Source organism: Thalassophryne amazonica, chromosome 5, assembly GCF_902500255.1.
Source record: "Thalassophryne amazonica chromosome 5, fThaAma1.1, whole genome shotgun sequence".
NCBI lineage: Eukaryota > Metazoa > Chordata > Actinopteri > Batrachoidiformes > Batrachoididae > Thalassophryne > Thalassophryne amazonica.
The window spans coordinates 51,127,353-51,154,153 of NC_047107.1; the positions used below are offsets into that span (position 1 = coordinate 51,127,353).

The 26,801-nt window shown below is 47.3% G+C and overlaps 1 protein-coding gene across 1 annotated transcript in view; it reads right to left on the reverse strand.

The window, feature by feature from the left end:
* LOC117510473 (junction-mediating and -regulatory protein-like) overlaps nucleotides 1–26,801 on the reverse strand; it is a 133,026-nt gene that overhangs the window by 17,070 nt on the left and 89,155 nt on the right. Inside the window, exons 4-7 of the mRNA XM_034170196.1 lie at nucleotides 11,007–11,176; nucleotides 10,626–10,791; nucleotides 10,353–10,522; nucleotides 406–480 (exon numbers count right to left, since the gene is read on the reverse strand). Of these exons, the coding sequence (XP_034026087.1) occupies nucleotides 406–480; nucleotides 10,353–10,522; nucleotides 10,626–10,791; nucleotides 11,007–11,176 (581 nt within the window). The remainder of the gene's footprint in view (nucleotides 1–405; nucleotides 481–10,352; nucleotides 10,523–10,625; nucleotides 10,792–11,006; nucleotides 11,177–26,801) is intronic.

The following is a 26,801-nucleotide window of genomic DNA, read 5'->3' on the forward strand; positions in this document are numbered from 1 at the left end:
AACACAATGTAAAGAATCACAGTTGAATAGCTTTCAATCCACAATGAAATACAGAAGGGAAAAGGTTTTGTTTTTTTGGTAATAATGACACTATGATCTGTCCAAAAACCTGCTTGGAAAACAACGGAGGTGTAAAAGTCCAGCTTCAGTAAGTAAAAGTCCTCCCATGTATTGGTTCTATCTGTGCACCTGAAACAGGTGATTTCACTGAGTAGCTCATCTACCTGCCTGAAGAGCTGAACTAATTACAATCAGCTGGTTGAGTGGTTGGATGGAGCAAATATGTGGTAGAACTTTTTCTCACTAAAGCCAGGGGTTTCCACCTCTGGAAACCAGTTTGTGCACCACATAAGAAATATGTCCATTTCTAGATAACAAATACCCAATCACACTGAAAACCTTTACCTGCAAGACTCTGTGGTAGTCCTGCATGGGTTGACGTTTGTGCTGTTTTTCAGCGTGGCTGGAAACACAGATCTCCTGCAGGAACAGAAAACACATCAACACTCGGATCCACGAGGCATTATTCTTCTACAGCTAAAGTCCTGCAACAATGTGATGTAGAGCAGAGCAGAGCAGTGTCACAGTCACTGAACTAATTCAGTGCTGTGACATTCAAAGGCAGTCAAAACAGTCCCATAATTCTCTGAGCCTGCAGAGTTCAGGGGACATTTTCTGAACAATAAGAGAACAAGAGGCAGCTCATATTTTCAAATTTAATATCGAATACATGTTTTAGCTGTTTCATGATGAAAAAGTGCCAAACACCCTCTCACTGTCAGCACAAATTTAATAACAAAGGTGCATCAAAGGTCTCTCTGACTGACCTAACTAACAGAAGAGCTACTGAGACTGTGATGGAATTTATCCCTTCTCAATAGCTTTTATTCTCCTGAGTGCATAACTTGATAAATTAACTCCGTCGTAATAAAGTGTGTTTTCAGCTCTGTAGAAGAACCAAATAAGAAAGTGACAAAGTGGTACACATTAGAGCTGCAGCTATCAAATATTTTTGGAATAGAGTATTCCATCGATTAGAAGGGCTCCTTCACACAAATCCAACAAGACCAAGTATTCATGATATGCACACTCTTAAGGCTATGAAATTGGGCTATTAGTAAAAGAAAAGTAGAAAAAGGGGTATTCACAATATCTACTGAATCTACTGGTACCTTGTTTCCCATGTAACAATGAAAGACAAAGTGTGCGCTGTGCGAACCCATCGCACCCTCTTGCGGCAGGTGCTGGCCAAATTCTAGGTGACATGCACGAACACCTAACACCGCTCGCATGGCAATTAGAAATTCGTGGCCAGTCGCGCTCTTGGCACGACAACAGACTCCAGACAATCACCGTCGTACTGCTGTGAAATTTGTCTAAGTTTGCACCTCCGTTGGAAGCCTTAAGGACAAGTTGGAACATGCCCTGCTGTTAAACAATTTCTCAGATACTCACTCAACTGAAAGCCACCAAAAGCCGCCTGGATTTTACAAATGGTTATCAACACGGAGATGTTCTTCCTGTGGCGGGCGCGCCGCGCCGGCTGCGAGCTGACGCGCCAATCCGTCCGCACATCTTTCATTAAAAAAATCTCTTTTAACAGTGGAATGTCCGGATAAACTGCTGATTCCGACCTCTTCTGAAAGTTCTCTGTTCTCTCACGACGTCCTGGGTCAACAGAGGCTTAAATTTGGAGGTTTTCAGCTTGAAACAGGATGACGACGTCGCCTCGGAGCGCTGCGCGACGTCCCGCTCCGTGGGAAGTCCTTACAGCGATAGAAACAATCCAAAATCTCTCATCAGCCGTTAAAATTTTCACAGAAAACCAGCTGAATTTCTCAAATGGTATCCACTCGGATGTGCCTCACAGTTTCTGAAAAAATTTTGATCAAGCATAGCGCCAGTCTCTCAGCAACTTCTCAGACAATGAAAATCCGACGAGGGGGCTGGACCACTCCTTCCACAAGACGTGCTCACAGGCGAATGACGTCACCGACAGGCGTGAAAAAACTCACGCATGCGCACGAGGGTTCAAGCTTGGCTGATGTAGTCACACGTGATTCAAATCCATATAGTTTTTTTAAAAAATAAAACTGTCGGTTTCTTTTCTAATAGACCTCGTAAATTAAAAATACTAGACCAGTCAGTGCAACATGCAACAACATTCAAGTCATATAAAACTACAAGACTCTAAAACTATAAACGCATAAAAAATATATATAAATATATCTAAATAAATAACTGGAATACAAACCAGCAAACACTCAACTAAACATTCAACATTAATTGCACAATCGCTTAGTTGGACTAGCAGCAATATTACATTTTGGCTTTATCAAGTGTGGTTATTGCTGTGGGGTAAAAGCTGTCTCTGAATCTATTTGTCCTTGTTTTGATTGATCTGCACCATCTGCCTGATAATTAATTATTATCAATTAATTGAGTAATCACATAAAAACTACTTTTGCATTTTTAAACAACAATATCAATATCCCTAAGCAGATTTTCAAATTTAGGGTGTTCACTTTGTTGTTACAAGTTGTTACGAGTTTCCGAGCTCTCCTGGACTGTAAGCACTGACAGTCTGTGAAATCCTGTCAGTCAGGATGCACGTGAACATGTACACAGTCTGTGAAAACTGAGCTGTGGAGTGCTGCTTTTCCGCAAAAGCCGCATCGATAAATCTGCTGATCACCAAGTTGATGAAAGCTCTGACTGAATCTGAAAAAAGGAATTTTTTTGAATAGTTAAACTTGATTTAGTTAAAGTGCGTGTCCTTTTGCTTCATCTGCAAGGTAGTAAGCAGCCAGTGTATAACACACGGCACCGTGTGTTTTTAATAACACATACAAAAACATATGCAAATTGTGCAAATTCTGTGAATTTAGTTGTGTATTATCACAACATTAAATTGTTACTTTTTGGCTTACTCATTGTCAGTTCATTTGCGCCCCCTGTTGTGGGTCCGTGCTACGACACCTTCACAACAGGATTTCTCGGCCAATCGTCATGGATTCCGAGGGGCGTCAACCCGAGTTTGAACGGCCAATGGAAGAGCCAGGAGCGCAGGCGTCAGCGGGAGGCGTGTTGAGTGAGCTGCAGCAAATCTTAACCGCCTTCACGGCTCGGCTGGATTTAGTGGCCGAGCAGAATGTTCTCCTTAACCGGAGGGTGGAGGCTCTCACTGCCAGGGTGGAAGCGCGCGATCAGGGCGCTGCTGCAGCCACTCCTCTGGCTGGTCCTGGGCCTGTAACAGACGTTCCACTGGTCGTTCAACGACCCCCCCCCACCGTCCCCTGAAGCATACATAAGCCCTCCGGAACCGTACGGAGGCTGTGTTGAGACGTGCGCAGACTTCCTCATGCAGTGTTCGCTCGTCTTTTCACAGCGTCCTGTCATGTACGAGTCAGACGCCAGCCGGGTGGCTTATGTTAGTCTGCTTCGAGGAGAGGCACGCGCCTGGGCTACGGCGCTTTGGGAGCAGAATTCACGGCTCCTAACGTCTTATGCTGAGTTTATACGGGAGTTCAAACAAGTTTTTGACCATCCCAACAGAGGCGAGACCGCTTCAAGCGTGCTGCTGTCAATGAGACAGGGGCGCCGCAGCGCAGCCGAGTATGCAGTCGACTTCCGCATCGCGGCAGCGTGGTCCGGCTGGAATAACGTTGCGCTCCGCGCCGCCTTCGTAAATGGACTGTCTCTGGTCCTGAAGGAGCACCTGGTGGCCAAGGAGGAACCGCGGGATTTTGACGGGCTTGTCGATTTGGTTATACGCTTAGACAACCGTTTGAATGAGCATCGTCGGGAGCAGGCCGGGGGGCGTGACCGGGCACGAGCCGTCCCTCCCCCTTCCGGTTCCGAAAGGGTGACGTCGTCCCCACGCTTCACTGCCAGAGAGCTCCGTGTGGCTACAGCTCCCCCTGCTGAGGAGGCTATGGACACGAGCAGGGCCAAAATAAAAACAAACGTCAGACAAAGGAGGCTGGCCCGCGGGGAATGTTTTGTCTGCGGCTCTTGTGAGCATATGCAGAAGGACTGCCCCAAAACGGTCAAACTACAACGCCCGTCCTTAGAAACTGGGCTAAGGGTGGGTCATAACATGCACGCGGGGAAACCCCGCAAATCTGCACGAATCCCAGTAACGATCCTTTGTGGGGATTTAACCCTTCACGCCCCAGCACTGGTAGACACGGGGTCAGAAGGGAATCTGCTGGATAGCGGATGGGCAAAGGAAGTAGGGCTCCCCCTGGTGGCTCTGCCGGCACCATTGCAGGTGCGAGCACTAGATGGCACCCTGCTTCCATTAATTACACATCAGACACAGCCAGTGACCTTGGTTGTGTCTGGAAATCACAGGGAGGAGATTGTGTTCCATGTAACACCTTCTACCTCCCGAGTGATTTTGGGATTTCCATGGATGGTGAAGCACAATCCCCGGATAGATTGGCCGTCTGGGGTTGTGACGCAGTGGAGCGAAACCTGCCACCGGGAGTGTTTAGGATCCTTGGTTCCTCCCGGCACGACGGCTAATGAGAAGGTTAAAGTCCCCCCCAATCTATCGGCGGTGCCGAAGGAGTACCACGATCTTGCTGACGTTTTCAGCAAAGATCTGGCGCTCACTCTTCCCCCGCACCGACCGTACGATTGTGCCATCGATTTGGTCCCGGGCGCTGAGTACCCGTCCAGTAGGTTGTACAACCTCTCACGTCCGGAACGCGAATCAATGGAGACCTACATCCGGGACTCTTTAGCTGCCGGGCTGATCCGGAACTCCACCTCCCCGATGGGTGCTGGTTTCTTTTTTGTGGGCAAAAAGGACGGCGGACTCCATCCATGCATTGATTACAGAGGGCTGAACGAGATCACGGTTCGCAACCGATACCCGTTACCTCTGTTGGATTCAGTGTTTACGCCCCTGCATGGAGCCCAAATTTTCACTAAATTGGATCTTAGAAATGCGTACCACCTGGTTCGGATCCGGAAGGGAGACAAATGGAAGACGGCATTTAACACCCCATTAGGTCACTTTGAGTACCTGGTCATGCCGTTCAGCCTCACTAACGCCCCCGCGACGTTCCAAGCTTTGGTAAATGACGTCTTGCGGGACTTCCTGCATCGGTTCGTCTTCGTATATCTGGACGATATACTCATCTTTTCCCCGGACCCTGAGACCCATGTCCAGCATGTACGTTAGGTCCTACAGCGGTTGTTGGAGAACCGGCTGTTTGTGAAGGGCGAGAAGTGTGAGTTCCACCGCACTTCTTTGTCCTTCCTGGGGTTCATCATCTCCTCCAACTCCGTCGCCCCTGATCCGGCCAAGGTTGCGGCGGTGAGAGATTGGCCCCAACCAACAAGCCGCAAGAAATTGCAGCAGTTCCTCGGCTTTGCAAATTTCTACAGGAGGTTCATTAAAGGCTACAGTCAGGTAGTTAGCCCCCTGACTGCCCTGACCTCCACCAAGGTCCCCTTCACCTGGTCGGATCGGTGCGAAGCCGCGTTCCAGGAGTTGAAACGCCGGTTCTTGACTGCACCAGTTCTGGTGCAGCCTGATCCTGATCGCCAGTACATAGTGGAAGTGGACGCCTCTGACTCAGGGATAGGAGCCGTGCTGTCCCAGAGTGTGGAGGATGATAAGGTTCTCCATCCTTGTGCCTATTTTTCCCGCAGGTTGACCCCAGCTGAACAGAACTATGACATCGGCAATCGGGAGCTCCTCGCGGTGAAGGAGGCTCTTGAAGAGTGGAGACACCTGCTGGAGGGGGCATCGTTGCCTTTCACGGTTTTCACGGACCATCGGAACCTGGAGTACATCCGGACCGCCAAGCGGCTGAACCCCAGGCAAGCCCGCTGGTCTCTGTTCTTCGGGCGCTTTGACTTCCGGATCACGTACTGCCCCGGGACCAAAAATCAAAAACCAGATGCATTGTCCCGGGTGCACGAAGAAGAAGCCAAAGCGGGGCTGTCGAACCCCACCGAGACCATCATCCCTGAGTTCACTGTCGTGGCCTCCCTCACCTGGGACGTGGAGAAGACCGTCCGGGAGGCCCTGGCAAGGAGCCCGGACCCGGGGACCGGCCCCAAGAACAGACTGTACGTCCCACCAGAAGCAAGAGCTGCCGTATTGGACTTCTGTCACGGGTCCAAGCTGTCCTGTCATCCCGGAGTGCGTAGGACTGTGGCAGTAGTCCAGCAGCGCTTCTGGTGGGCGTCCCTGGAAACCGACGTCCGGGACTACGTCCAGGCCTGTACCATCTGCGCCAGGGGCAAGGCAGACCATCGGAGGACCTCGGGACTCCTCCAACCCCTGCCGGTGCCTCATCGCCCCTGGTCTCACATCGGCCTGGACTTCATCACGGGTCTCCCGCCGTCCCAGGGCAACACCGTTATTCTCACGATAGTGGACCGGTTCTCCAAGGCGGCCCACTTCGTGGCCCTCCCGAAGCTCCCGACGGCCCAGGAGACGGCAGACCTCCTGGTCCACCACGTCATGCGGCTGCATGGGATACCATCGGACATTGTATCAGATCGTGGTCCCCAGTTCTCTTCGCAGGTGTGGAAGGGTTTCTGTAAGGAGCTGGGGGCCACCGTGAGTCTCTCGTCCGGGTACCACCCCCAGACAAACGGCCAGGCAGAGCGGGCTAACCAGGAGTTGGAACAGGCCCTTCGCTGCGTCACCTCCGCGCACCCGGCGGCCTGGAGTCACCATCTGGCCTGGATCGAGTATGCCTATAACAGCCAAGTCTCGTCTGCTACCGGCCTCTCCCCTTTTGAGGCATGTTTGGGGTACCAGCCCCCATTGTTCCCGCTGGTGGAGGGAGAGGTCGGTGTGCCCTCGGTCCAGGCCCACCTCAGGAGGTGCCGCCGGGTGTGGCGGACCGCCCGCTCTGCCCTGTTAAAGGCCCGGACGAGGGCCAAGACCCATGCGGACCGCCGGCGTTCCCCGGCCCCCACATACCAGCCCGGGCAGGAGGTGTGGCTCTCGACCAAGGACAAAATTCTAAACAGAATAATTTTTCAACAAATTTTTTTTTACAAAAAGAAAACAACAACAAAAACAAGAAAAAAAAAACAAGAAAAAAAAACAAGAAATCACACGTACTTAAGTATTCACAGCCTTTGCCATGAAGCTCAGAAGTGAGAATAGGTGCATTCTGCAGCAACTGATCATCCTTGTGTTATTTCTACAGTTTAATTGTAGTCCACCTGGGGTAAATTCAGTTGATTGGACATGACGTGGAAAGGCACACACCTGTCTACATACAAGGTCCCACAAACCAAGCATGCAGTTAACTGTCTTGAGGCACAAATCTGGGGCAGGGTACAGAAACATTTCTGCTGCTTTGACGGTTCTAATGATCACAGTGACCTCCATCATCCATAAATGGAAGAGGTTTGGGTCCAACAGGACTTTTCCTAGAGCTGGCCACCCATCTAAACTGAGCGATCGTGGGAGAAGGTCCTAAGTCACGGAGGTGACCAAGAACCCAATGATTACTCTGTCAGAGTTCCAGCAGTCCTCTGTGGAGGAAGAAGAACCTTCTAGAAGGACAACCATCTCTGCAGCGATCCACCAATCAGGCCTGTATGGTAGAGTGGCCAGATGGAAGCCACTCCTTAGTAAAAGGCACATGGCAGCCCACCTGGAGTTTGCCAAAAGGCACCCAAAGGATTCTCAGACCACGAGAAACAAAATTCTCTGGTCTGATCAGACAAAGATTGAACGTTATGTTTGGAGGAAACCAGGTACAATCCCTACAGTGAAGCATGGAGGTGGCAGCATCATGTTGTGGGGATGTTTTTTTAGCGGCAAGAACTGTGAGACTCGCCGAGCACCAACACGGGCAGTGGTGGGCACAGTTCCACTAATTCACTCACCGCTAATTAGCAAAACTAACTTTTTCATTTGCGGATTAGCTTTTCAGCGAACTTTGAAAACCATTAGCGGACCAATTAGCTTCGCAAAATTTAGTTTGGATAACTTTCTGTCTGCTAACTTTTTTTTTTTTTGCTGGCATAGTGAGTAAAGCTTAACAGTCAAAAATGTTTGTAAACCCTAAAATCCTGTCTTTTGTGTGTCTTGCAACAGTCAGACTGCTGCAAGGAGCTCAGCCCTCCCTCTGCAGAAGGGGGCGGGGCAGCTGTGGGCTGCTGCAAAAACGTGCCATTTACTTTACACCAGTGGTGGACACATGCGCCATGCCTTTTGGCTCATGTGCCGGTCAACACTCAAACCTTCAGAATTAGCGCATTACTTTAAGGCAAAGGCTATTTGCTCAACCGTTGGGCAGATAAATATAATGTCTTACCTTATTTGCCCAACCTTAATCGTGTATTTGACACATTTTGTGCATCTAATCTACGTTTTTTTTTTTTACACTTTTTAAGGCTCTATTGCGGCATGAAAAGCGGCGTACGTTTGACACATTTAACAGCGCCGTCTTTAATTACTGCGAAAAAAAAACAGCATTGGATGAGAGCAGACAAAGTGTTTTGAACGGAAGCCTGTTAACGACGACAAAACAGTTTTGATGAACAAAATGCTGCTTGTTGCCTGTAACATGGTGCTACTTTGACACAGTTCCTTGGGTGTGATGAGCCAAACAGAACCGCTTTAGATCACAGCCCCTCCATGGACTGCAAACCCTCCCGCAGCCGAAGATAAAATCCCCCCCCCGCGTTGAAACCGGAAGTAAGCTTACAAGCGCGCTCATTGGTCGGCTGTGGTTGGGCGTATATGCTTGTGTATTTACTTTATTGAACCAACAGTTGGGCGTATAGCCACTCCGTTACTTTTAAAAGATATGTGCGATATTTTCACTTTGTAAAAATGACAGAGTTGCCGTTAATGTCAATAAACTATCTGGAATTAGTTTAGTAAGTTCAGTTAAGTTAGTTAAGTTCAAATTAGTAGTTAAGTTCAATTACTTCACATTTGCTTACTGGTGGTGAAGAAAATGATAAATGATAAAAAAAGCACTACCTCACTCTTCTTCAATGGCATGAGGGTTTAAATTTATTTTTCCAAGTAACTTTATGGTATAAGTCAAGTAATCTGCATTTTCAAGTCAGTTTCCTAGGTGAGTTTTTAAAAATAAGAGCAAATTTTCAAGATTCCAAATTCTTCTTTGCTCAATGCCAAAAGCTTTAAGTTAACTTTAATTTTTTTTTTTTTTTTACAAACACATTGATTGATTTTCCTTCTATCGGGGTTTGCTGTCAAAATAATTGACAGTAAACACCGACAGGTTGGCCTGGTGACTCAAACCTCTAACTTCAAACGAGTTGCCGAATTCCAACATTTGGTCCTGCTGAGAAAACATTCACACCTGTAGTCATCTGGGAGACCCGCTAGGTTAGCCTGACACAGGTTGTTAAGGGAGGCCAGCAAACGGCTGACCAGGAAACCGGACTGGACCTCAGACCGGACAGCAGGATGTTTAATCATTCATATTCAGAACTTATGACTTTCAAATTAAAGACTGATCAATTTGGTATTTTCCCACTTTCATCATGGGTGGTGCCCCTTACGAGGTATTTAATTAAAGATTTAATTAAATACTATTCTTTTAAATACGCTACCCAACACTGAAGGCATTATAGGCTGCTGAGGCTGTGACTGGAGAACACCTTTTATGTGTGGCATCATGGAGTGTAACAGAGACAGATTTTCTTCCAAAAAATGAGATGTTTTATGTACAGATGGCACATGGGTGAGTGGGTCCGAGAGATTTTTTTTCCCCATGAAGTCATCAAATTCAAATTTTAAATTTATTAATTTATATAGCGCCAAGTCAAGATGAGATCGCCTCAAGGCGCGTCATACAACATAATAAAAACATGAATAAAAACATATGAATCTGTGGCTCTACTCTAAACTGTGTCCAACAAATGCCATGAACAGTTATTTTATGAACGCACGAATTGACATTTTGTGGCTCTGTGACCTTTAATGATTTAACCCAATATCTACTGGTTTCTGTTCCTGACTGGATCAACCTGCTCACCATCTTATGTAAAATTATTTTCAATCATTTTTTTTAGATTAAAGAATAAATAAAAATAAAATAAATGATAAAAGAATAAATAAAAGGCAAAAATGTAACAGGCTAGATGGAGGTTACAAAAAGCTGTGGAAGAACATCGGTCTCCGATTTAAATGATCAAAGCTAAATTTGTTATCATGTTCTTCATAAGACCGCACTTATACTAATTCCCCATTGTACGTTTCAAAGCGTATCGAGTAAAGGGGACCTGCACTGACAGTTGCCATGGAAACAGAATTGCCCGCAGCTGCCCTTTCAAAATTATGAACACCAGAGTTGAGTGTGAAAATATCTGCTGAAGATACACACCCTCTTGTTCCTCAGATAGGAGCGCTTGGCAGCGATGCGCCCTCTTCTGGCCTCTAGCTGCCGCGCACTGGATTGAAGTCTCCGCACCTCCTCCCTGTCTGCAGGATCGTCCTCCGTTATAGCATCTGGACTTTCGTATGTGTCGTAATAAACCACCTCATCCTGCCGCTCTGAAAACACGTAAACACATTCATACGAACAAGCAGGTGCACGCATTCCATGTATTGCTGCAGGAACATGCTGTCTTCATCCACCGAAGCAGCTCTGTCAGACCTGTCATCTGTCTCCGAATGCTGTCCAGCTGTGCGGTGAGGAGCAGCTCCTCACACTGCAGGATGTCCGCCTGGATGTCATAGAGTTGGAGCTGGAGCTCGTAGTACTGCGCCTCCATGTGGTCTAACAGGACCATGGCATCGTCGCTGCTGTACAGACTCTGCATCTGTGGGGAGGCACAAAACAAACCTGTTAACTGAAAGATTCACTAATCAACCCCTCAAACACTGAGCTCCTGCTAACTTTAATTACATGAATTTAGTTTTGGCTTGGTGTTTCGTCTCTAAAATCCTGAAAAGCAGACCAGAAGAACTGACATTTTAATATGGTGAAGTGTACACAAGATGTATGTGTGTGGCATTATGTGTGTTACCACCACACCTCTTCTCGAAGTGTGTGCTTTCTCTGCTCCAGACAAATTTCCCTGGCTCTCTGCAGCTGTAGGGTTTCCTTGGTGACCATGTAACGGAGTCTCTCCATGCGTTCCACAGCCGCCGTCCATGACGCCTTTCCGAACTTACGCTGATCCACTTTCATGCGCTCGTACAATCCTGTGCACACAAACACAAGAAGCGCCACAGTCAAACTTCCATAAACATGCACATGTGACAGTGAGTTACAGTCCCAGACAGGCACAGTGAAGGGACGTGCCACGTACAGGACACAGGGGCTGTACTATGTAACACGTGCAAACTGTTGTGGTCACATTTGAGCTGCAGAAGAGCAGCAGGACCACACGCTCTGCACACTGAGCAAACAATCTGGACCACACGACAGGCAGATGCCCACTAACAGGTTTGACAATGTTCTTGTTGCTTTGATCCATTTTTCACTGTTACTGACTTTAAATAACAGCACAAAGACAGCTGATCACTTAATAACACAAGAATGGGCACTCAGTGAGTGCAGCACCCTATGTGTTTGACAAAGATGCATGCAAATGAAGTCTTGAATTAATTAATGAATGAAAGTCTTGAATTCAATAAATTACACAGATGACAGGATATGTCATGTAAGCACGGAAACAGATGTGCTTTAAAGTACACGTGAGTTGCTGGAACTGTGCAGCGATTTGGTGAATTAATTGTGCACATCCTCAGAAATTAATAAATATGCATGAATGCAGTATACATATGAACGGTAGGGGCAGTATCAAGATAATCAGCAGCAACAGACAATGGCAGAAAGTTTTTAAAAGGATCTGTGTGAACAAGACCACAATTTCCCACATTTACACGATGCGTCATTGGTGTTGCACAGCAACAAATATGTTTGTCAAAACACCTGGCAAGAGTTCAGTCAAATTTTAAGTTTGTGTACAGCATGCATGTTTGAGGACCTTGGTGTGCCCACTAGTACACCCCCTGGTGGAATTCTCCAGTAGCACATGTAGTTACGATATGATACGATATGATATGATACGATACAATTTATTGTCCCTTCTGGGAAATTTGTCTTGGACTCCACAAATAAAGCTGCCATGGCATAATTACATAACTCATGCATGTTGCACATAACTTAATACACACAGCATTACTGCACACACCCCTTCAGCACAGCAGTCTCACACAGATGGTTCATGCATATTGCACATATCCTTAATACACAAGCCCCTAGTGCAGCCGTCTCCCACATATGGTTACAAGAAAAATGCTGACAATATAGTAAATGACAATATAATGAGTAGTTCACAGGTGACGCTCAGGACTAGCCGCTGGTGATCACCTTAGTATTTTCTCTGCTTTCCTGTCAACTTACTGCTGATGAATTATACCTTACCTATATCACACTGCAGTCTGCATTTGAAATGGAGATTAATGCAGGAACAGGTCCACTGACGGCATGAGGACTGCTGGATGATCCCTGCCTGTGGCATAACCCCCTGTATGGACTTCTCATCAAATACATATTATTTTGTTATTACTAGTGCAGTGCCTGAAGGAACTTTGTATTCCTATAGAAAATTGGGAGCTTAAGTAGAAGTTTGTATTTCTATAGAAAATCAGGAGCTTAAGTAGATTTTTCATGGATGGTCGTATGAGGCTGTGTTTGAAGGTGAGATGTACAAAGAGGTGTACTTACTCTTACATAGTTTTTAACAGACAAAGTGTATGTTTCTTAAGACATGGTTGACATTGAGATACAAAAAGACACTCAAATACAGATATTTTAAGAAAAAGATTAACATTCATCCAACACTGTCAGACATACATACACACACATACAGATATAGGAAGGAATAAATAGTTAGTGTACATGAAGCACAAACATATGGATGTGAATACAGTAGTTATTGACAATGTGAGTCTGGGACATTTGGGTTTGTTGTGAAATGTGTGGCTTGATTGATAATTACTGTGTTTTCATATATTTTGGCTTTTAGCAAGGACATTGTAGGTAGTTGAACCCATTTCACTAATGTGAAAGTACTACTACTGGTGCGTTTTGCTTTTCTGACCATCAGGGAAAACCAAAAACACTAATGCAACAGATGATTTTTAAAAGTGGTTTGATGGCTCAATCTGGTTTGATTTCTTTTTTAATGTGAAGTAAAGGGTATGTATGATGGAATATTGTAATAAGTATTTTTTTTTTTTTTTAGGTGATCTGCAGAGTTTTAGCCATAAGGTCAAGTAGGAGGGGAAGTGTTAGCTTTTTAAATACTTGAAAGGTACTGGACTCAGAGAGGATTTAGTACTGCTATAACAGACTGATGCAGAAGGTGGCAGCAATGCAACAATAAGGATCCCGGCTAACATTATCCGCCATAGAAGAAGAGAGGCGCACTTGATTTGTTCACAGGGGTACAGCGGAACACATTTTGGCATGTACAAAATGACACAAAATAAATAAATAACTAATAATATTAAATAAAAGTACTTAATTTACTCATATTTGCAGTCAGTCTGGGTCCGTCTGGGTAAATCATGGGACCCATTAATTGTTCAGCTAAGGCTAAGCCAACGTTAGCCGATTACACCGGCGCAGTAAACACATCGTTTTCTATTTACTCACTAGATGGAGGACCATGGCAATCCACTCATTCGCTGGCTGTTGCCAGAGTGCCGCCATCTTGGTTAGCGTCTGACAACCAGACATAAATAGAAATCAATGTGGACATGATCAGTGTTTTTAAGAGAGTGTCACCATAAATCTATATTTTCCGTGCTATTACTGTGCCGTTACATTTATTCAAACTCAGTCCCACATTTGTACAGGCAATATTTATCAAAACAAATACAGAATAGGATCAGATTTGTATAACAGACTTGAATGAATTTGTTCGTCCCAGTCCAGATAGAAAATAATACCATCAGTTTGTCAAACACACTATGTCTGCCACAACACCAGATACTAGTCTGATCCTTAATTAATTTAATTATGAAGTTAAATTAAAGATGGGAAATAATCAGGGGTGAAAGTAAGAGCTTTGCACGCTCGCATCATAATAAAGATATTAATATTAAAGACTACTCTTAACCCACCTGCAGCGCCGCTTTTACAGAGCGCTTCTCTGCGAAAATATAAATAAATAAAATGAAACGGCCACGCCAGCCAGGGTGAAAGTAAGATTATTCAATAATTTCTGGACCAAGTTAAAAGAAATATGAAAACACTTCACTGGAATATAGAGCATATCATAGAGAAATTAATCACATTCCTGTATATTCTTATATTAGTAGAACATAGAAAGTAAAAGTGACTATGATGTGAACCTCCAAATTGAGAGAAAAAATATTTCCATTCTATGAATTTTGTTGTGTGGGCCGCTGAAGAGGAGGTACTGCTGGCCCACCACCACCAGAGGGCGCCCTGCCTGGAGTGCGGGCTCCAGGCACCAGAGGGCGCTGCCGCCTTATGGGAGTAGCCTGGGTGACAGCTGTCACCCATCACCAGACACAGCTGTTCCACTCAGCACAGAGGTATATCTGGAGGACGGCGTCTCCACCTCAGTGCCGAGATATCGCCTAAGACTGAGGTAATATTCTCTGCATTTATATTCTGAACAACCAGCTAAACTTGTTAAACCTTTTCAGGACTGTTGACTACTGATAGCTTCATTGCTTGGATAAGTACTCACCTTCCTGCTGTACTTTGACAAGAGGTGGAGGCGGCTTCTCCCCTCTCCGTTACTGGGTGCGGTCGCATCCACACCTGTGTGTTGTTGCTCTCTCCCGCCAGCAGTACCGGATCCGACGAGCGGAAGCAGTGGCCACCTGGGAATTCGGGACTTGGCGGTTCCAGTATTTCCAGGGTTCGGTGGCAGAGGAGATCTGGGTGGTTCCGGTTCGACTGAGACGGACGTCTCCTACCTTCGAGCCTGCCCACACGACACCAGCGGATTCGACCCCAAATTGTGATTGTTGTATTTATTGTGCTCGTTTCACAATAGTAAACCTTGTTATTTACCTTCTCCATTGTCCGTTCATTGCGCCCCCTGTTGTGGGTCCGTGTTCCTACACTTTCACAACAGGATATCTCGGCCAGCGTCATGGACCCCGAGGGCGTCAACCGGCTGTTGAACGGCCAATGGAAGACCAAGGCGCGTCGGCGGCTTCGGGAGGGTTAATCGGTGAGTTGCAGCGGATCCTCACCGCTTTCACCTCTCGGATCGATTTAATGACCGAGCAGCACGTTCTCCTAAACCGCAGGGTGGAGGCTCTCGCCGCACAAGTGGAGGCGCGCCCTTCGGGCGCCGCTGCGGCTCTCCCTCCCGAGGACCCTGCGCGTGAAAGTGACGTTCCACTGGTCGTTCAACGGTCCCTTCCTCCGTCCCCAGAAGCATACATAAGCCCTCCAGAACCGTACGGAGGCTGTGTGGAGACGTGCGCGGATTTTCTGATGCAGTGTTCGCTCGTCTTCGCACAGCGTCCCGTGATGTACGCGACTGATGCTAGCAAAGTAGCTTATGTAATAAATCTGCTTCGCGGGGAGGCACGCGCTTGGGCTACAGCGCTCTGGGAGCAGAACTCACGGCTCCTTCATACATACGTTGGGTTTGTACGGGAGCTCAGAACGGTGTTCGACCATCCCAACAGAGGAGAGTCCGCTTCAACCGCGCTACTGTCAATGAGACAGGGGCGTCGGAGCGCAGCTGCCTATGCAGTCGCCTTCCGCATCGCGGCGGCGAGATCCGGCTGGAATAGCACTGCCCTCCGCGCCGCCTTTGTAACGGACTGTCATTGGTCCTAAAAGAGCACCTGGTGGCGAAGGACGAACCGCGGGACTTAGACGGGCTCATCGATCTGGTCATACGACTCGACAACCGGTTAGAAGAACGCCGTCGGGAACAAGGCGAAGGGCGTGGCCAGGCACGCGTCGTCCCTCTCCCTTCCGGTTCCGATCGAGCTCCGCCTTCCCCACGCTCCACAGCCCCTGCGCTCCGTGGGGTCACAGCTCCCCCTACTGACGAAGCTAGGGACACGAGTAGGGCAACATTTAGGGCACCAGATGCACAGAGGAGATGGACCCACGGAGCGTGTCTTGTTTGTGGTTCAATAGAGCACCATGTGAGAGACTGCCCCGAGTGGTCAAACGCCAAATGGCCGCCCCTAGAGACTGGGCCAGGGGTGGGCCAAAACATTCACGTGGGACACACCCACATTGCTACACGACTCCCAGTCACGATCCTGTTTGAGGATTCAACCCTGAAGGCCCCAGCACTGGTGGACACGGGCTCTGAGGGGAATCTGCTTGACAGTAGATGGGCCAGGGAGATAGGGCTCCCTCTGGTGGCTCTTACCTCGCCTGTGCAGGTTCGGGCGCTAGATGGCTCCCTACTCCCACCAATCACGCATAAGACACCTCCAGTAACTCTGGTGGTGTCAGGTAACCACCGGGAGGTGATCGAGTTCTTTGTGACTCAGGCCACCTCCCGTGTGGTTTTGGGTTTTCCCTGGATGCTTAAAGCACAATCCCCGGATCGATTGGCCGTCCGGGGTAGTGGTTCAGTGGAGCGAAACCTGCCATCGGGAGTGTCTAGGTTCCTCGGTTCCTCCCGGCTCCCAAGCTAAGGAGGAGGTCCGCAGTCCCGCCCAATCTGAAGGCGGTGCGGCGGAGTACCATGACCTCGCTGACGTGTTCAGCAAGGATCTGGCTCTCACGCTTCCTCCCCACCGCCCGTATGATTGTGCCATTGATTTGGTTCCAGGCAGTGAGTTCCCGTCCAGCAGGCTGTACAACCTCTCACGGCCGGAGCGTGAATCAATGGAGACCTACATCCGGGACTCATTAGCTGCCGGGTTGATCCGGAATTCCACCTCTCCGATGGGTGCAGGTTTCTTTTTTTGTGGGTAAAAAAGATGGCGGGCTTCGTCCATGCATTGATTACAGGGGGTTGAACGAAATCACGGTTCGCAACCGATACCCGTTGCCCTTGTTGGATTCAGTGTTCACCCCCTTGCATGGAGCCAAAATCTTCACCAGCTGGATCTTAGGAATGCGTATCATTTGGTTCGGATCCGGAAGGGAGAAGAATGGAAGACGGCATTTAACACCCCCTTAGGTCATTTTGAGTACCTGGTCATGCCGTTCGGTCTCACTAATGCTCCCGCGACTTTCCAAGCGTTGGTAAACGATGTCTTGCGGGACTTCCTGCACCGGTTCGCCTTCGTGTATCTGGACGATATACTCATCTTTTCCCCGGATCCTGAGACTCATGTCCGGCATGTCCGTCAGGTTCTGCAGCGGTTGTTGGAGAACGCCTGTTTGTGAAGGGCGGAGAAGTGTGAATTCCACCGCACTTCTTTGTCCTTCCTGGGGTTTATCATCTCCTCTAACTCCGTCGCCCCTGATCCGGCCAAGGTTGCGGCGGTGAGAGATTGGCCCCAACCTACAAGCCGTAGGAAGCTGCAACAGTTCCTCGGTTTTGCTAATTTCTACAGGAGGTTATTCAGGGCTATAGTCAGGTAGTTAGCCCCCTGACAGCCCTGACCTCACAAAAGTCCCCCTTCACTGGTCGGATCGGTGCGAAGCCGCGTTCAAGGAGTTTGAAACGGCGCTTCTCGTCTGCACCAGTTCTGGTGCAGCCCGATCCTAGCCGCCAGTTAGTGGTTTGAAGTGGATGCCTCGGACTCCGGGATAGGAGCGGTGCTCTCCCAGAGCGGGAAGACGAATAAGGTCCTTCCACCCGTGTGCCTATTTTTTTTCTCGAAGGTTGACCACCCGCTGAACGGAACTATGACGTCGGCAATCGGGAACTCCTTGCTGTGAAAGAGGCCCTCGAGAGTGGAGACATCTGTTGGAGGGAAACAGCCGTGCCATTACGGTTTTTCACTGACCATCGGAACCTGGAGTATATCAGGACCCGCCAAGCGGCTGAACCCCAGGCAAGCCCGCTGGTCACTGTTCTTTGGCCGTTTTGACTTCCGGATTACCTACCGTCCCGGGACCAAGAATCAGAGGTCGGATGCATTGTCCCGGGTGCACCGGAAGACGAAGACAAAACGGAAACAGTCGGATCCCCCGGATCCCATCATCCCGGAGTCCGCTATCGTGGCCGCCCTCACCTGGGACGTGGAGAAGACCGTCCGGGAGCCCTGACCCGGTCGCCGGACCCCGGAAACGGACCAAAGAACAGCACTATACGTCCCCACCAGAGGGCTCTAGGGCTGCAGTCCTGGACTTCCTGTCACGGTTCTAAGCTCTCCTGTCACCCAGGGGTGCGAAGGACCGTGACAGTCGTCCGGCAACGCTTATGGTGGGCATCCCTGGAGGCCGAGTCCGGGACTACGTCCAGCGCCTGTACCACCTGCGCCAGGGGCAAGGCCGACACACAGAAGACCTCAGGGCAGCTACAGCCACTGCCCGTGGCTCATCGCCCCTGTGTCCCACATCGGTCTGGACTTCGTCACGGGTCTCCCGCCGTCCCAGGGAAACACCGTCTGTCCTTCACGATAGTGGACCGTTTCTCCAAGGCGGCCCACTTCGTGGCCTCCCGAAGCTCCCAACGCGCCCAGGAGACAGCGGACCTCCTGGTCCACCACGTCGTCCGTCTGCATGCATACCATCAGACATCGTCTCCGATCGCGGTCCCCAGTTCACCTCACACGTCTGGAGGAGCTTCTGCCGGGAACTGGGGGCCACGGTCAGCCTCTCGTTGGGTACCACCCCCAGACCAACGGGCAGGCAGAGCGGGCGAATCAGGAACTGGAGCAGACACTTCGCTGTGTGACAGCGCGCACCCGACGGGCCTGGCAGTACCCCACCTGGCTGGATCGAGTACGCCCACAACAGCAAGTGTCATCAGCCACGGCTCTCCCGTTTGAGGGTGCTTGGTGTATCAGCCCCCCTTGTTTCCGGTGGTTGAGGGAGAGGTCGGTGTGCCCTCGGTCCAGGCCCACCTACGGAAGTGCTGTCGGGTGTGGTGTGCCGCCCGCTCTGCCTTGTTGCAGGCCCGGACGAGGGCGAAGAAACATGCAGACCGGCGGCGAGCCCCGGCCCCCAAGTATCGTCCTGGGCAGGAGGTCTGGTTGTCCACCAAGGACATTCCTCTACAGGTTGACTCACCGAAACTCCAAGAACGGTACATCGGACCGTATAAGATCCTCAAGGTCATCAACCCCGCCGCAGTGAGGCTCCAGCTTCCGGCCTCACTGCGGATCCATCCAGTTTTTCATGTTTCCCGGATCAAGTCCCTTCACACCTCACCCCTCTGCACCCCGGGTCCGGCGCCGCCTCCTGCCCGGATCATCGACGGAGTACCGGCTTGGACTGTCCGCCGGCTCCTTGATGTCCGTCGGATGGGCCGGGGTTTTCAGTATCTGGTGGACTGGGAGGGGTACGGACCCGAGGAGCGCTCCTGGGTGAAGAAGGGTTTCATCCTGGACCCGGCCCTCCTGGCCGACTTCTACCGTCGCCATCCGGACAAGCCCGGTCGTGCGCCAGGAGGCGCCCGTTGAGGGGGGGGTCCTGTTGTGTGGGCCGCTGAAGAGGAGGTACTGCTGGCCCACCACCACCAGGGCGCCCTGCCTGGAGTGCGGGCTCCAGGCACCAGAGGGCGCTGCCGCCTTATGGGAGTAGCCTGGGTGACAGCTGTCACCCATCACCAGACACAGCTGTTCCACTCAGCACAGAGGTATATCTGGAGGACGGCGTCTCCACCTCAGTGCCGAGATATCGCCTAAGACTGAGGTAAATTCTCTGCATTTATATTCTGAACAACCAGCTAAACTTGTTAAACCTTTTCAGGACTGTTGACTACTGATAGCTTCATTGCTTGGATAAGTACTCACCTTCCTGCTGTACTTTGACAAGAGGTGGAGGCGGCTTCTCCCCTCTCCGTTACTGGGTGCGGTCGCATCCACACCTGTGTTGTTGCTCTCCCCGCCAGCAGTACCGGATCCGACGAGCGGAGGCAGTGGCCACCTGGGAATTCGGGACTTGGCGGTTCCAGTATTTCCAGGGTTCGGTGGCAGAGGAGATCTGGGTGGTTCCGGTTCGACTGAGACGGACGTCTCCTACCTTCGAGCCTGCCCACACGACACCAGCGGATTCGACCCCAAATTGTGATTGTTGTTTATTGTGCTCGTTTCACAATAGTAAACCTTGTTATTTACCTTCTCCATTGTCCGTTCATTGCGCCCCTGTTGTGGGTCCGTGTTCCTACACTTTCACAACAAATTTGCTCTTACAGAATATCACAGGATAGAAAACCTAATGTGAAGGAAAAAACCCGAGGCTAATTTAAATGGGATAAATTGAGACTTATGAAAGAGAGACTTCTAAATGAATCACTAAACGAATGGAGAGATATTTATCACGATAACCATTCAGGAAGTAACACTGTAGTCACTACTTTGCAGAATACAGATCGATACTAAAAAATAAATCATTTTCTTTTTTTTTTAATTATCTTTTTATTTGGAAATACATGTTATAGTGCATCCAAATACAAATACAACCACAGTTTTTTAACTGTTATGTTATACCGATCTGAGTTTCCTGTAGTTGCAATGGAATTTCTTGTTCCAAAGGTTTATAGCAGCCGTATGGCTGGTCCATTTCCTTTTATTTTGACAGCGTAAAAGAGGGTGAAAGGAGGAAAGGGGTGGGGGGAGAACAGGACATGTACAGTTGAACTTTTTACATCCAGAGGGGTTATAAAGCAACAGTCAAAAACACATAAAATACTTTTTGAGGAGTATCTGCAGTATTTTAGTTTCATTCAGTTGTGTTAGTCATTGAGATACTGTTGAAGACTTGGGGGGAAAAAAAAACAAACCCTGTGTAGTAGATGAGAGGTTGCCGTTCCCTTAGTTCACTATCCTGACAAAGTCTGGTCTTCGAGGTCTAATAAAATGCACCCATCTTTTCCAGTTTTTCATAAATATGTCCATCTTTAAATTCAAAGAAAAAGTGACCTTTCCAAAATGTATATTTCCATTGTCACATCTATCCAATTATTAATTGTAGGTCCAGTTTGCAGCCTCCATCTCTTAATTAAAGCCTTTTTCCCTGCTGCCAGCAACATCCCTATCAGATACTTATCTTTAGCCATCAGTCTTGGTGGGATAAGTCCTAAGTACATGGTTTTGAAGTCGAATGGTATCCATGTATTGAGGACTTCCAGTATTGCATTATGTATGTCTTTCCAATAATTTTGTATTTTTGGACAATCCCAAAAAACACAATGATATGCAGTCTGACATCCACAGCTTCACCAGCAGAGAGCATTACTATTGTTTTGGTGCACCTTCATGACTAGGGTGATGAAGTATCAGGTTATATTTCTCCAACAGAATTTCTTCCATGCATGAGATTTTGTAGTTTTCCATTGAAATATACAAATGTCTTCCCATTCTTTATCTGTTATTGTTATGTTTCCTTCCCTTTCCCATTTAACTTGTATATTTTTGTTGAATTAGTTTCTAGATTCTGTAGACTCTTATATAGTTGGGAGATAATCCCTCTCTCTATGTTCGATTTGTATGCATCAATAAATAATTGAACAAATGGTTTACTGGCCTCTCTAACATCCCTGTTTTATTTTCTGATTATAGTAATGTCATAATTGCAGGTATCTATAGAAATCTTGTCTTTGTAATGAAAAATTATCCTTTAGACTTTGAAAACTCATAAAAGTGTCCTTCTGTATAATGCTGCACATTGATGTGATGCCTTTTTCAGTCCAAGCTTTGAATCTATCATCAAATTTGTTTGGTATAAAATCTGAATCACAGGCACACCAACTTAAAGTTATAACCTCCTCATTCAGTTTATATTTTCTAATTAATGATTTCCAAGTCTTGAGAGTAGAGTTCACCCATGGATTTTCGAGTCCATCTATGTATTGTTGTAAATTTTTATCCGGTAGTACGACCTGTATGTGTAAGTCAGGTATCAAACTGCATTCAATATCTTTCCATTGTGCCTTGTAGGAGGGGCTACACCAATAGAGTAACGCTCTCATCTGTGCTGAGACATAATATTTTTCCAAGCATGGTAGGCCCCATCCCCCCTTCTGTTTAAGTAGCTGTAACGTTTTATATTGGATTCTGGGTTTTTTCCCTTGCCATATAAATCTTGATATTATTTTATCCCATTCTCCAGTTTGTTTTCTTGAAATTAAGATTGGTAGTGTTTGAAATAGGTAAAGGAACCTCAGTAATATATTAGTTTTTATTGTTCAATTCTTGCACTCAGAATGGGTAGATTCCACCTCCTAAGATCCTCCTTAATCTTACAAAGCAGAGGTTCATAATTTTTCTCATAAAGTTTTGTCAAATCTTTAGGCAGGTTTACTCCCAGGTATTTAAAGGATTCTGTTTTCCATCTTAGAGGATATTTTTCTTTTAATTTTTCACATGGTCTGAAGTTATATGCTAGAGTTTCAGTTTTATTGACATTTAGTTTATACCCTGACATAGAACCTAAGTTCTTTAAAAAAGTCATAACCTCTGGCAAGGATGCTCAGGGTTTCTGAGATAGAGGAGGACATCATCTGCATAACATGCTATTTATGTTCAATTTTGTTTATAAATTCCCTTGATTTTAACATTCTGTCTAATGTGTTGGGTTAGCGGTTCTAGGATAGGGCTGTTGGTGGAAAAAAAAATCCACCCTTCTGATCAAGGCTTGCGTTACCTCTTCTGCTGTTGGCCTCAAACTCCGGGGTCTTCCTCAACTTTTTGCGCGCGCTCACCAGCTGGCTGCTGTCAAAGAAACGAGGAATGAATGGGCTGAGAGGGGACAGACAGAGGTCTTCTGCTGAACTCTTCCTCTCTGCCATCTGCCTGTGCCGTTGCTGATCCGGGCTCCCAGAGGGGGACAGCTCCCCTTTGACGAGTGGGGGAGGTGGAGGCGGAGGTGGAGTGATGGGGGAAGGCAGCAGCGATGACAAGGAGCAGGGGGAGCATGAAGATTCAGCAGTAGTGGGCGCTGGCTGAGGTGGAAGCGACACTGCGAGGGCCGCGACGGGCTGCATGGTGAGCGTGGTGCTGGGGTCCGTCTGCACACTGGTACTCGAACATAGTGGTCTGTCCAGCGGCTGGATGCAAACAAAGTCTGCACGTTCCTCTCTTTCTCTTCTGCCACCCGTTTCTACACTCTTCCCTCTCTCTTCGTCGGAAGTGTCCTGCACGCAGTCGAGTGGACTTCAGAATCACCTGACCCGGATACCGCTAAAGAACGACAGATGGAGAGAGAGACAGTGAGAGAGAGAGATGATCAGCAGGACGAGAACATAATATATATTTAACAACATATAGTGTACATACCTGTTTGAAGGTGCGCAGTCTGTCAAGAGTTCTCTGTCTTTCCTGACTTACTCTGCTGTTCCGCCTCTCCTCATCTTCCTCTTCATTCAGCTGAAAAATGTTTGGGATTTAGAGAAGCACAGACACTGATCTGACTCATTGCCCCTGTCCACGTGTGTCTTAAAGAATGTTTTGACAGTCATCGACTCGGGAAGTTCCCATCATACAGTCTTCAAGGTGGACCAAAATATGTAAACAAAACCTGCATGTGCACCCCCCGCCCGCCCCTTAGCCAAAAGTGCTATGTTTGCATTTTGAGGTACACATCTTAGCAAGAACATCATGAGCTTACAAAACTGAGATGCTAACATCACAGCTATTGCTAATCTCAACATGTTAGGCACAATAAGATTTTTGTTGTTGCTTTTTGATTGGCTTTTCAAGAGTTGAGTGGCTGTCTGCATCCTTAGATGAGACACTTCATCTGTACTGTCTCAGTCCACCCAGCAGTTAATGGGTAGCAGCTTTAGCTGGAAAAGTAACCTGTGATAATTTGCAAGTTATCCCGGAGAAACTGGAGACATTATCCATTTCAGTCTACAGAAAATGTGGATACAGGATACTCTTACAATGATAAGACAAACCTCTAAATACACATTGCAGAGCAATGGAATCCAAAATGTACCATCCCAACTCACTCACCAACTTCAGAAGCCCTGCAGCACCTTTGGGGACCCAAATGTCTTACAATGCAGGCACACAGAAGACCCCACCAGCACAAAACCAAAAAGGTTTAGTGTTACTGGGAAACAAACATAGGTAAACTAGGCAGAAAGACCCCAGAAACTGGCCAAGTTCCTAACTTGCCTGTTGGTCTTGCGTGCCCATGAAAGATCCTGGCTTGCAGTCTTTCCCAACAGATCTTTCCATGAAGTCCCTGTAATTTTCCCCACAGTCATTCAAAAGACAGGGTTTTATAATCTTCACATACACCTTGCAGTGTAGCGGGACCCAGATTAGTACCATACCAACTCACCAACCAGCTTCGGCAGCCCTGCACCACCTTTGTGGACCCTGATGTGTTAAAAGGGTGCAGGCACCCCTTTAACACAATGTAAAGAATCACAGTTGAATAGCTTTCAATCCACAATGAAATACAGAAGGGAAAAGGTTTTGTTTTTTTGGTAATAATGACACTATGATCTGTCCAAAAACCTGCTTGGAAAACAACGGAGGTGTAAAAGTCCAGCTTCAGTAAGTAAAAGTCCTCCATGTATTGGTTCTATCTGTGCACCTGAAACAGGTGATTTCACTGAGTAGCTCATCTACCTGCCTGAAGAGCTGAACTAATTACAATCAGCTGGTTGAGTGGTTGGATGGAGCAAATATGTGGTAGAACTTTTTCTCACTAAAGCCAGGGGTTTCCACCTCTGGAAACCAGTTTGTGCACCACATAAAATATGTCCATTTCTAGATAACAAATACCCAATCACACTGAAAACCTTTACCTGCAAGACTCTGTGGTAGTCCTGCATGGGTTGACGTTTGTGCTGTTTTTCAGCGTGGCTGGAAACACAGATCTCCTGCAGGAACAGAAAACACATCAACACTCGGATCCACGAGGCATTATTCTTCTACAGCTAAAGTCCTGCAACAATGTGATGTAGAGCAGAGCAGAGCAGTGTCACAGTCACTGAACTAATTCAGTGCTGTGACATTCAAAGGCAGTCAAAACAGTCCCATAATTCTCTGAGCCTGCAGAGTTCAGGGGACATTTTCTGAACAATAAGAGAACAAGAGGCAGCTCATATTTTCAAATTTAATATCGAATACATGTTTTAGCTGTTTCATGATGAAAAAGTGCCAAACACCCTCTCACTGTCAGCACAAATTTAATAACAAAGGTGCATCAAAGGTCTCTCTGACTGACCTAACTAACAGAAGAGCTACTGAGACTGTGATGGAATTTATCCCTTCTCAATAGCTTTTATTCTCCTGAGTGCATAACTTGATAAATTAACTCCGTCGTAATAAAGTGTGTTTTCAGCTCTGTAGAAGAACCAAATAAGAAAGTGACAAAGTGGTACACATTAGAGCTGCAGCTATCAAATATTTTTGGAATAGAGTATTCCATCGATTAGAAGGGCTCCTTCACACAAATCCAACAAGACCAAGTATTCATGATATGCACACTCTTAAGGCTATGAAATTGGGCTATTAGTAAAAAAAGTAGAAAAAGGGGTATTCACAATATCTACTGAATCTACTGGTACCTTGTTTCCCATGTAACAATGAAAGACAAAGTGTGCGCTGTGCGAACCCATCGCACCCTCTTGCGGCAGGTGCTGGCCAAATTCTAGGTGACATGCACGAACACCTAACACCGCTCGCATGGCAATTAGAAATTCGTGGCCAGTCGCGCTCTTGGCACGACAACAGACTCCAGACAATCACCGTCGTACTGCTGTGAAATTTGTCTAAGTTTGCACCTCCGTTGGAAGCCTTAAGGACAAGTTGGAACATGCCCTGCTGTTAAACAATTTCTCAGATACTCACTCAACTGAAAGCCACCAAAAGCCGCCTGGATTTTACAAATGGTTATCAACACGGAGATGTCTTCCTGTGGCGGGCGCGCCGCGCCGGCTGCGAGCTGACGCGCCAATCCGTCCGCACATCTTTCATTAAAAAAATCTCTTTTAACAGTGGAATGTCCGGATAAACTGCTGATTCCGACCTCTTCTGAAAGTTCTCTGTTCTCTCACGACGTCCTGGGTCAACAGAGGCTTAAATTTGGAGGTTTTCAGCTTGAAACAGGATGACGACGTCGCCTCGGAGCGCTGCGCGACGTCCCGCTCCGTGGGAAGTCCTTACAGCGATAGAAACAATCCAAAATCTCTCATCAGCCGTTAAATTTTCACAGAAAACCAGCTGAATTTCTCAAATGGTATCCACTCGGATGTGCCTCACAGTTTCTGAAAAAATTTTGATCAAGCATAGCGCCAGTCTCTCAGCAACTTCTCAGACATGAAAATCCGACGAGGGGCTGGACCACTCCTTCCACAAGACGTGCTCACAGGCGAATGACGTCACCGACAGGCGTGAAAAAACTCACGCATGCGCACGAGGGTTCAAGCTTGGCTGATGTAGTCACACGTGATTCAAATCCATATAGTTTTTTTAAAAAATAAAACTGTCGGTTTCTTTTCTAATAGACCTCGTAAATTAAAAATACTAGACCAGTCATGCAACATGCAACAACATTCAAGTCATATAAAACTACAAGACTCTAAAACTATAAACGCATAAAAAATATATAAATATATCTAAATAAAAACTGGAATACAAACCAGCAAACACTCAACTAAACATTCAACATTAATTGCACAATCGCTTAGTTGGACTAGCAGCAATATTACATTTTGGCTTTATCAAGTGTGGTTATTGCTGTGGGGTAAAAGCTGTCTCTGAATCTATTTGTCCT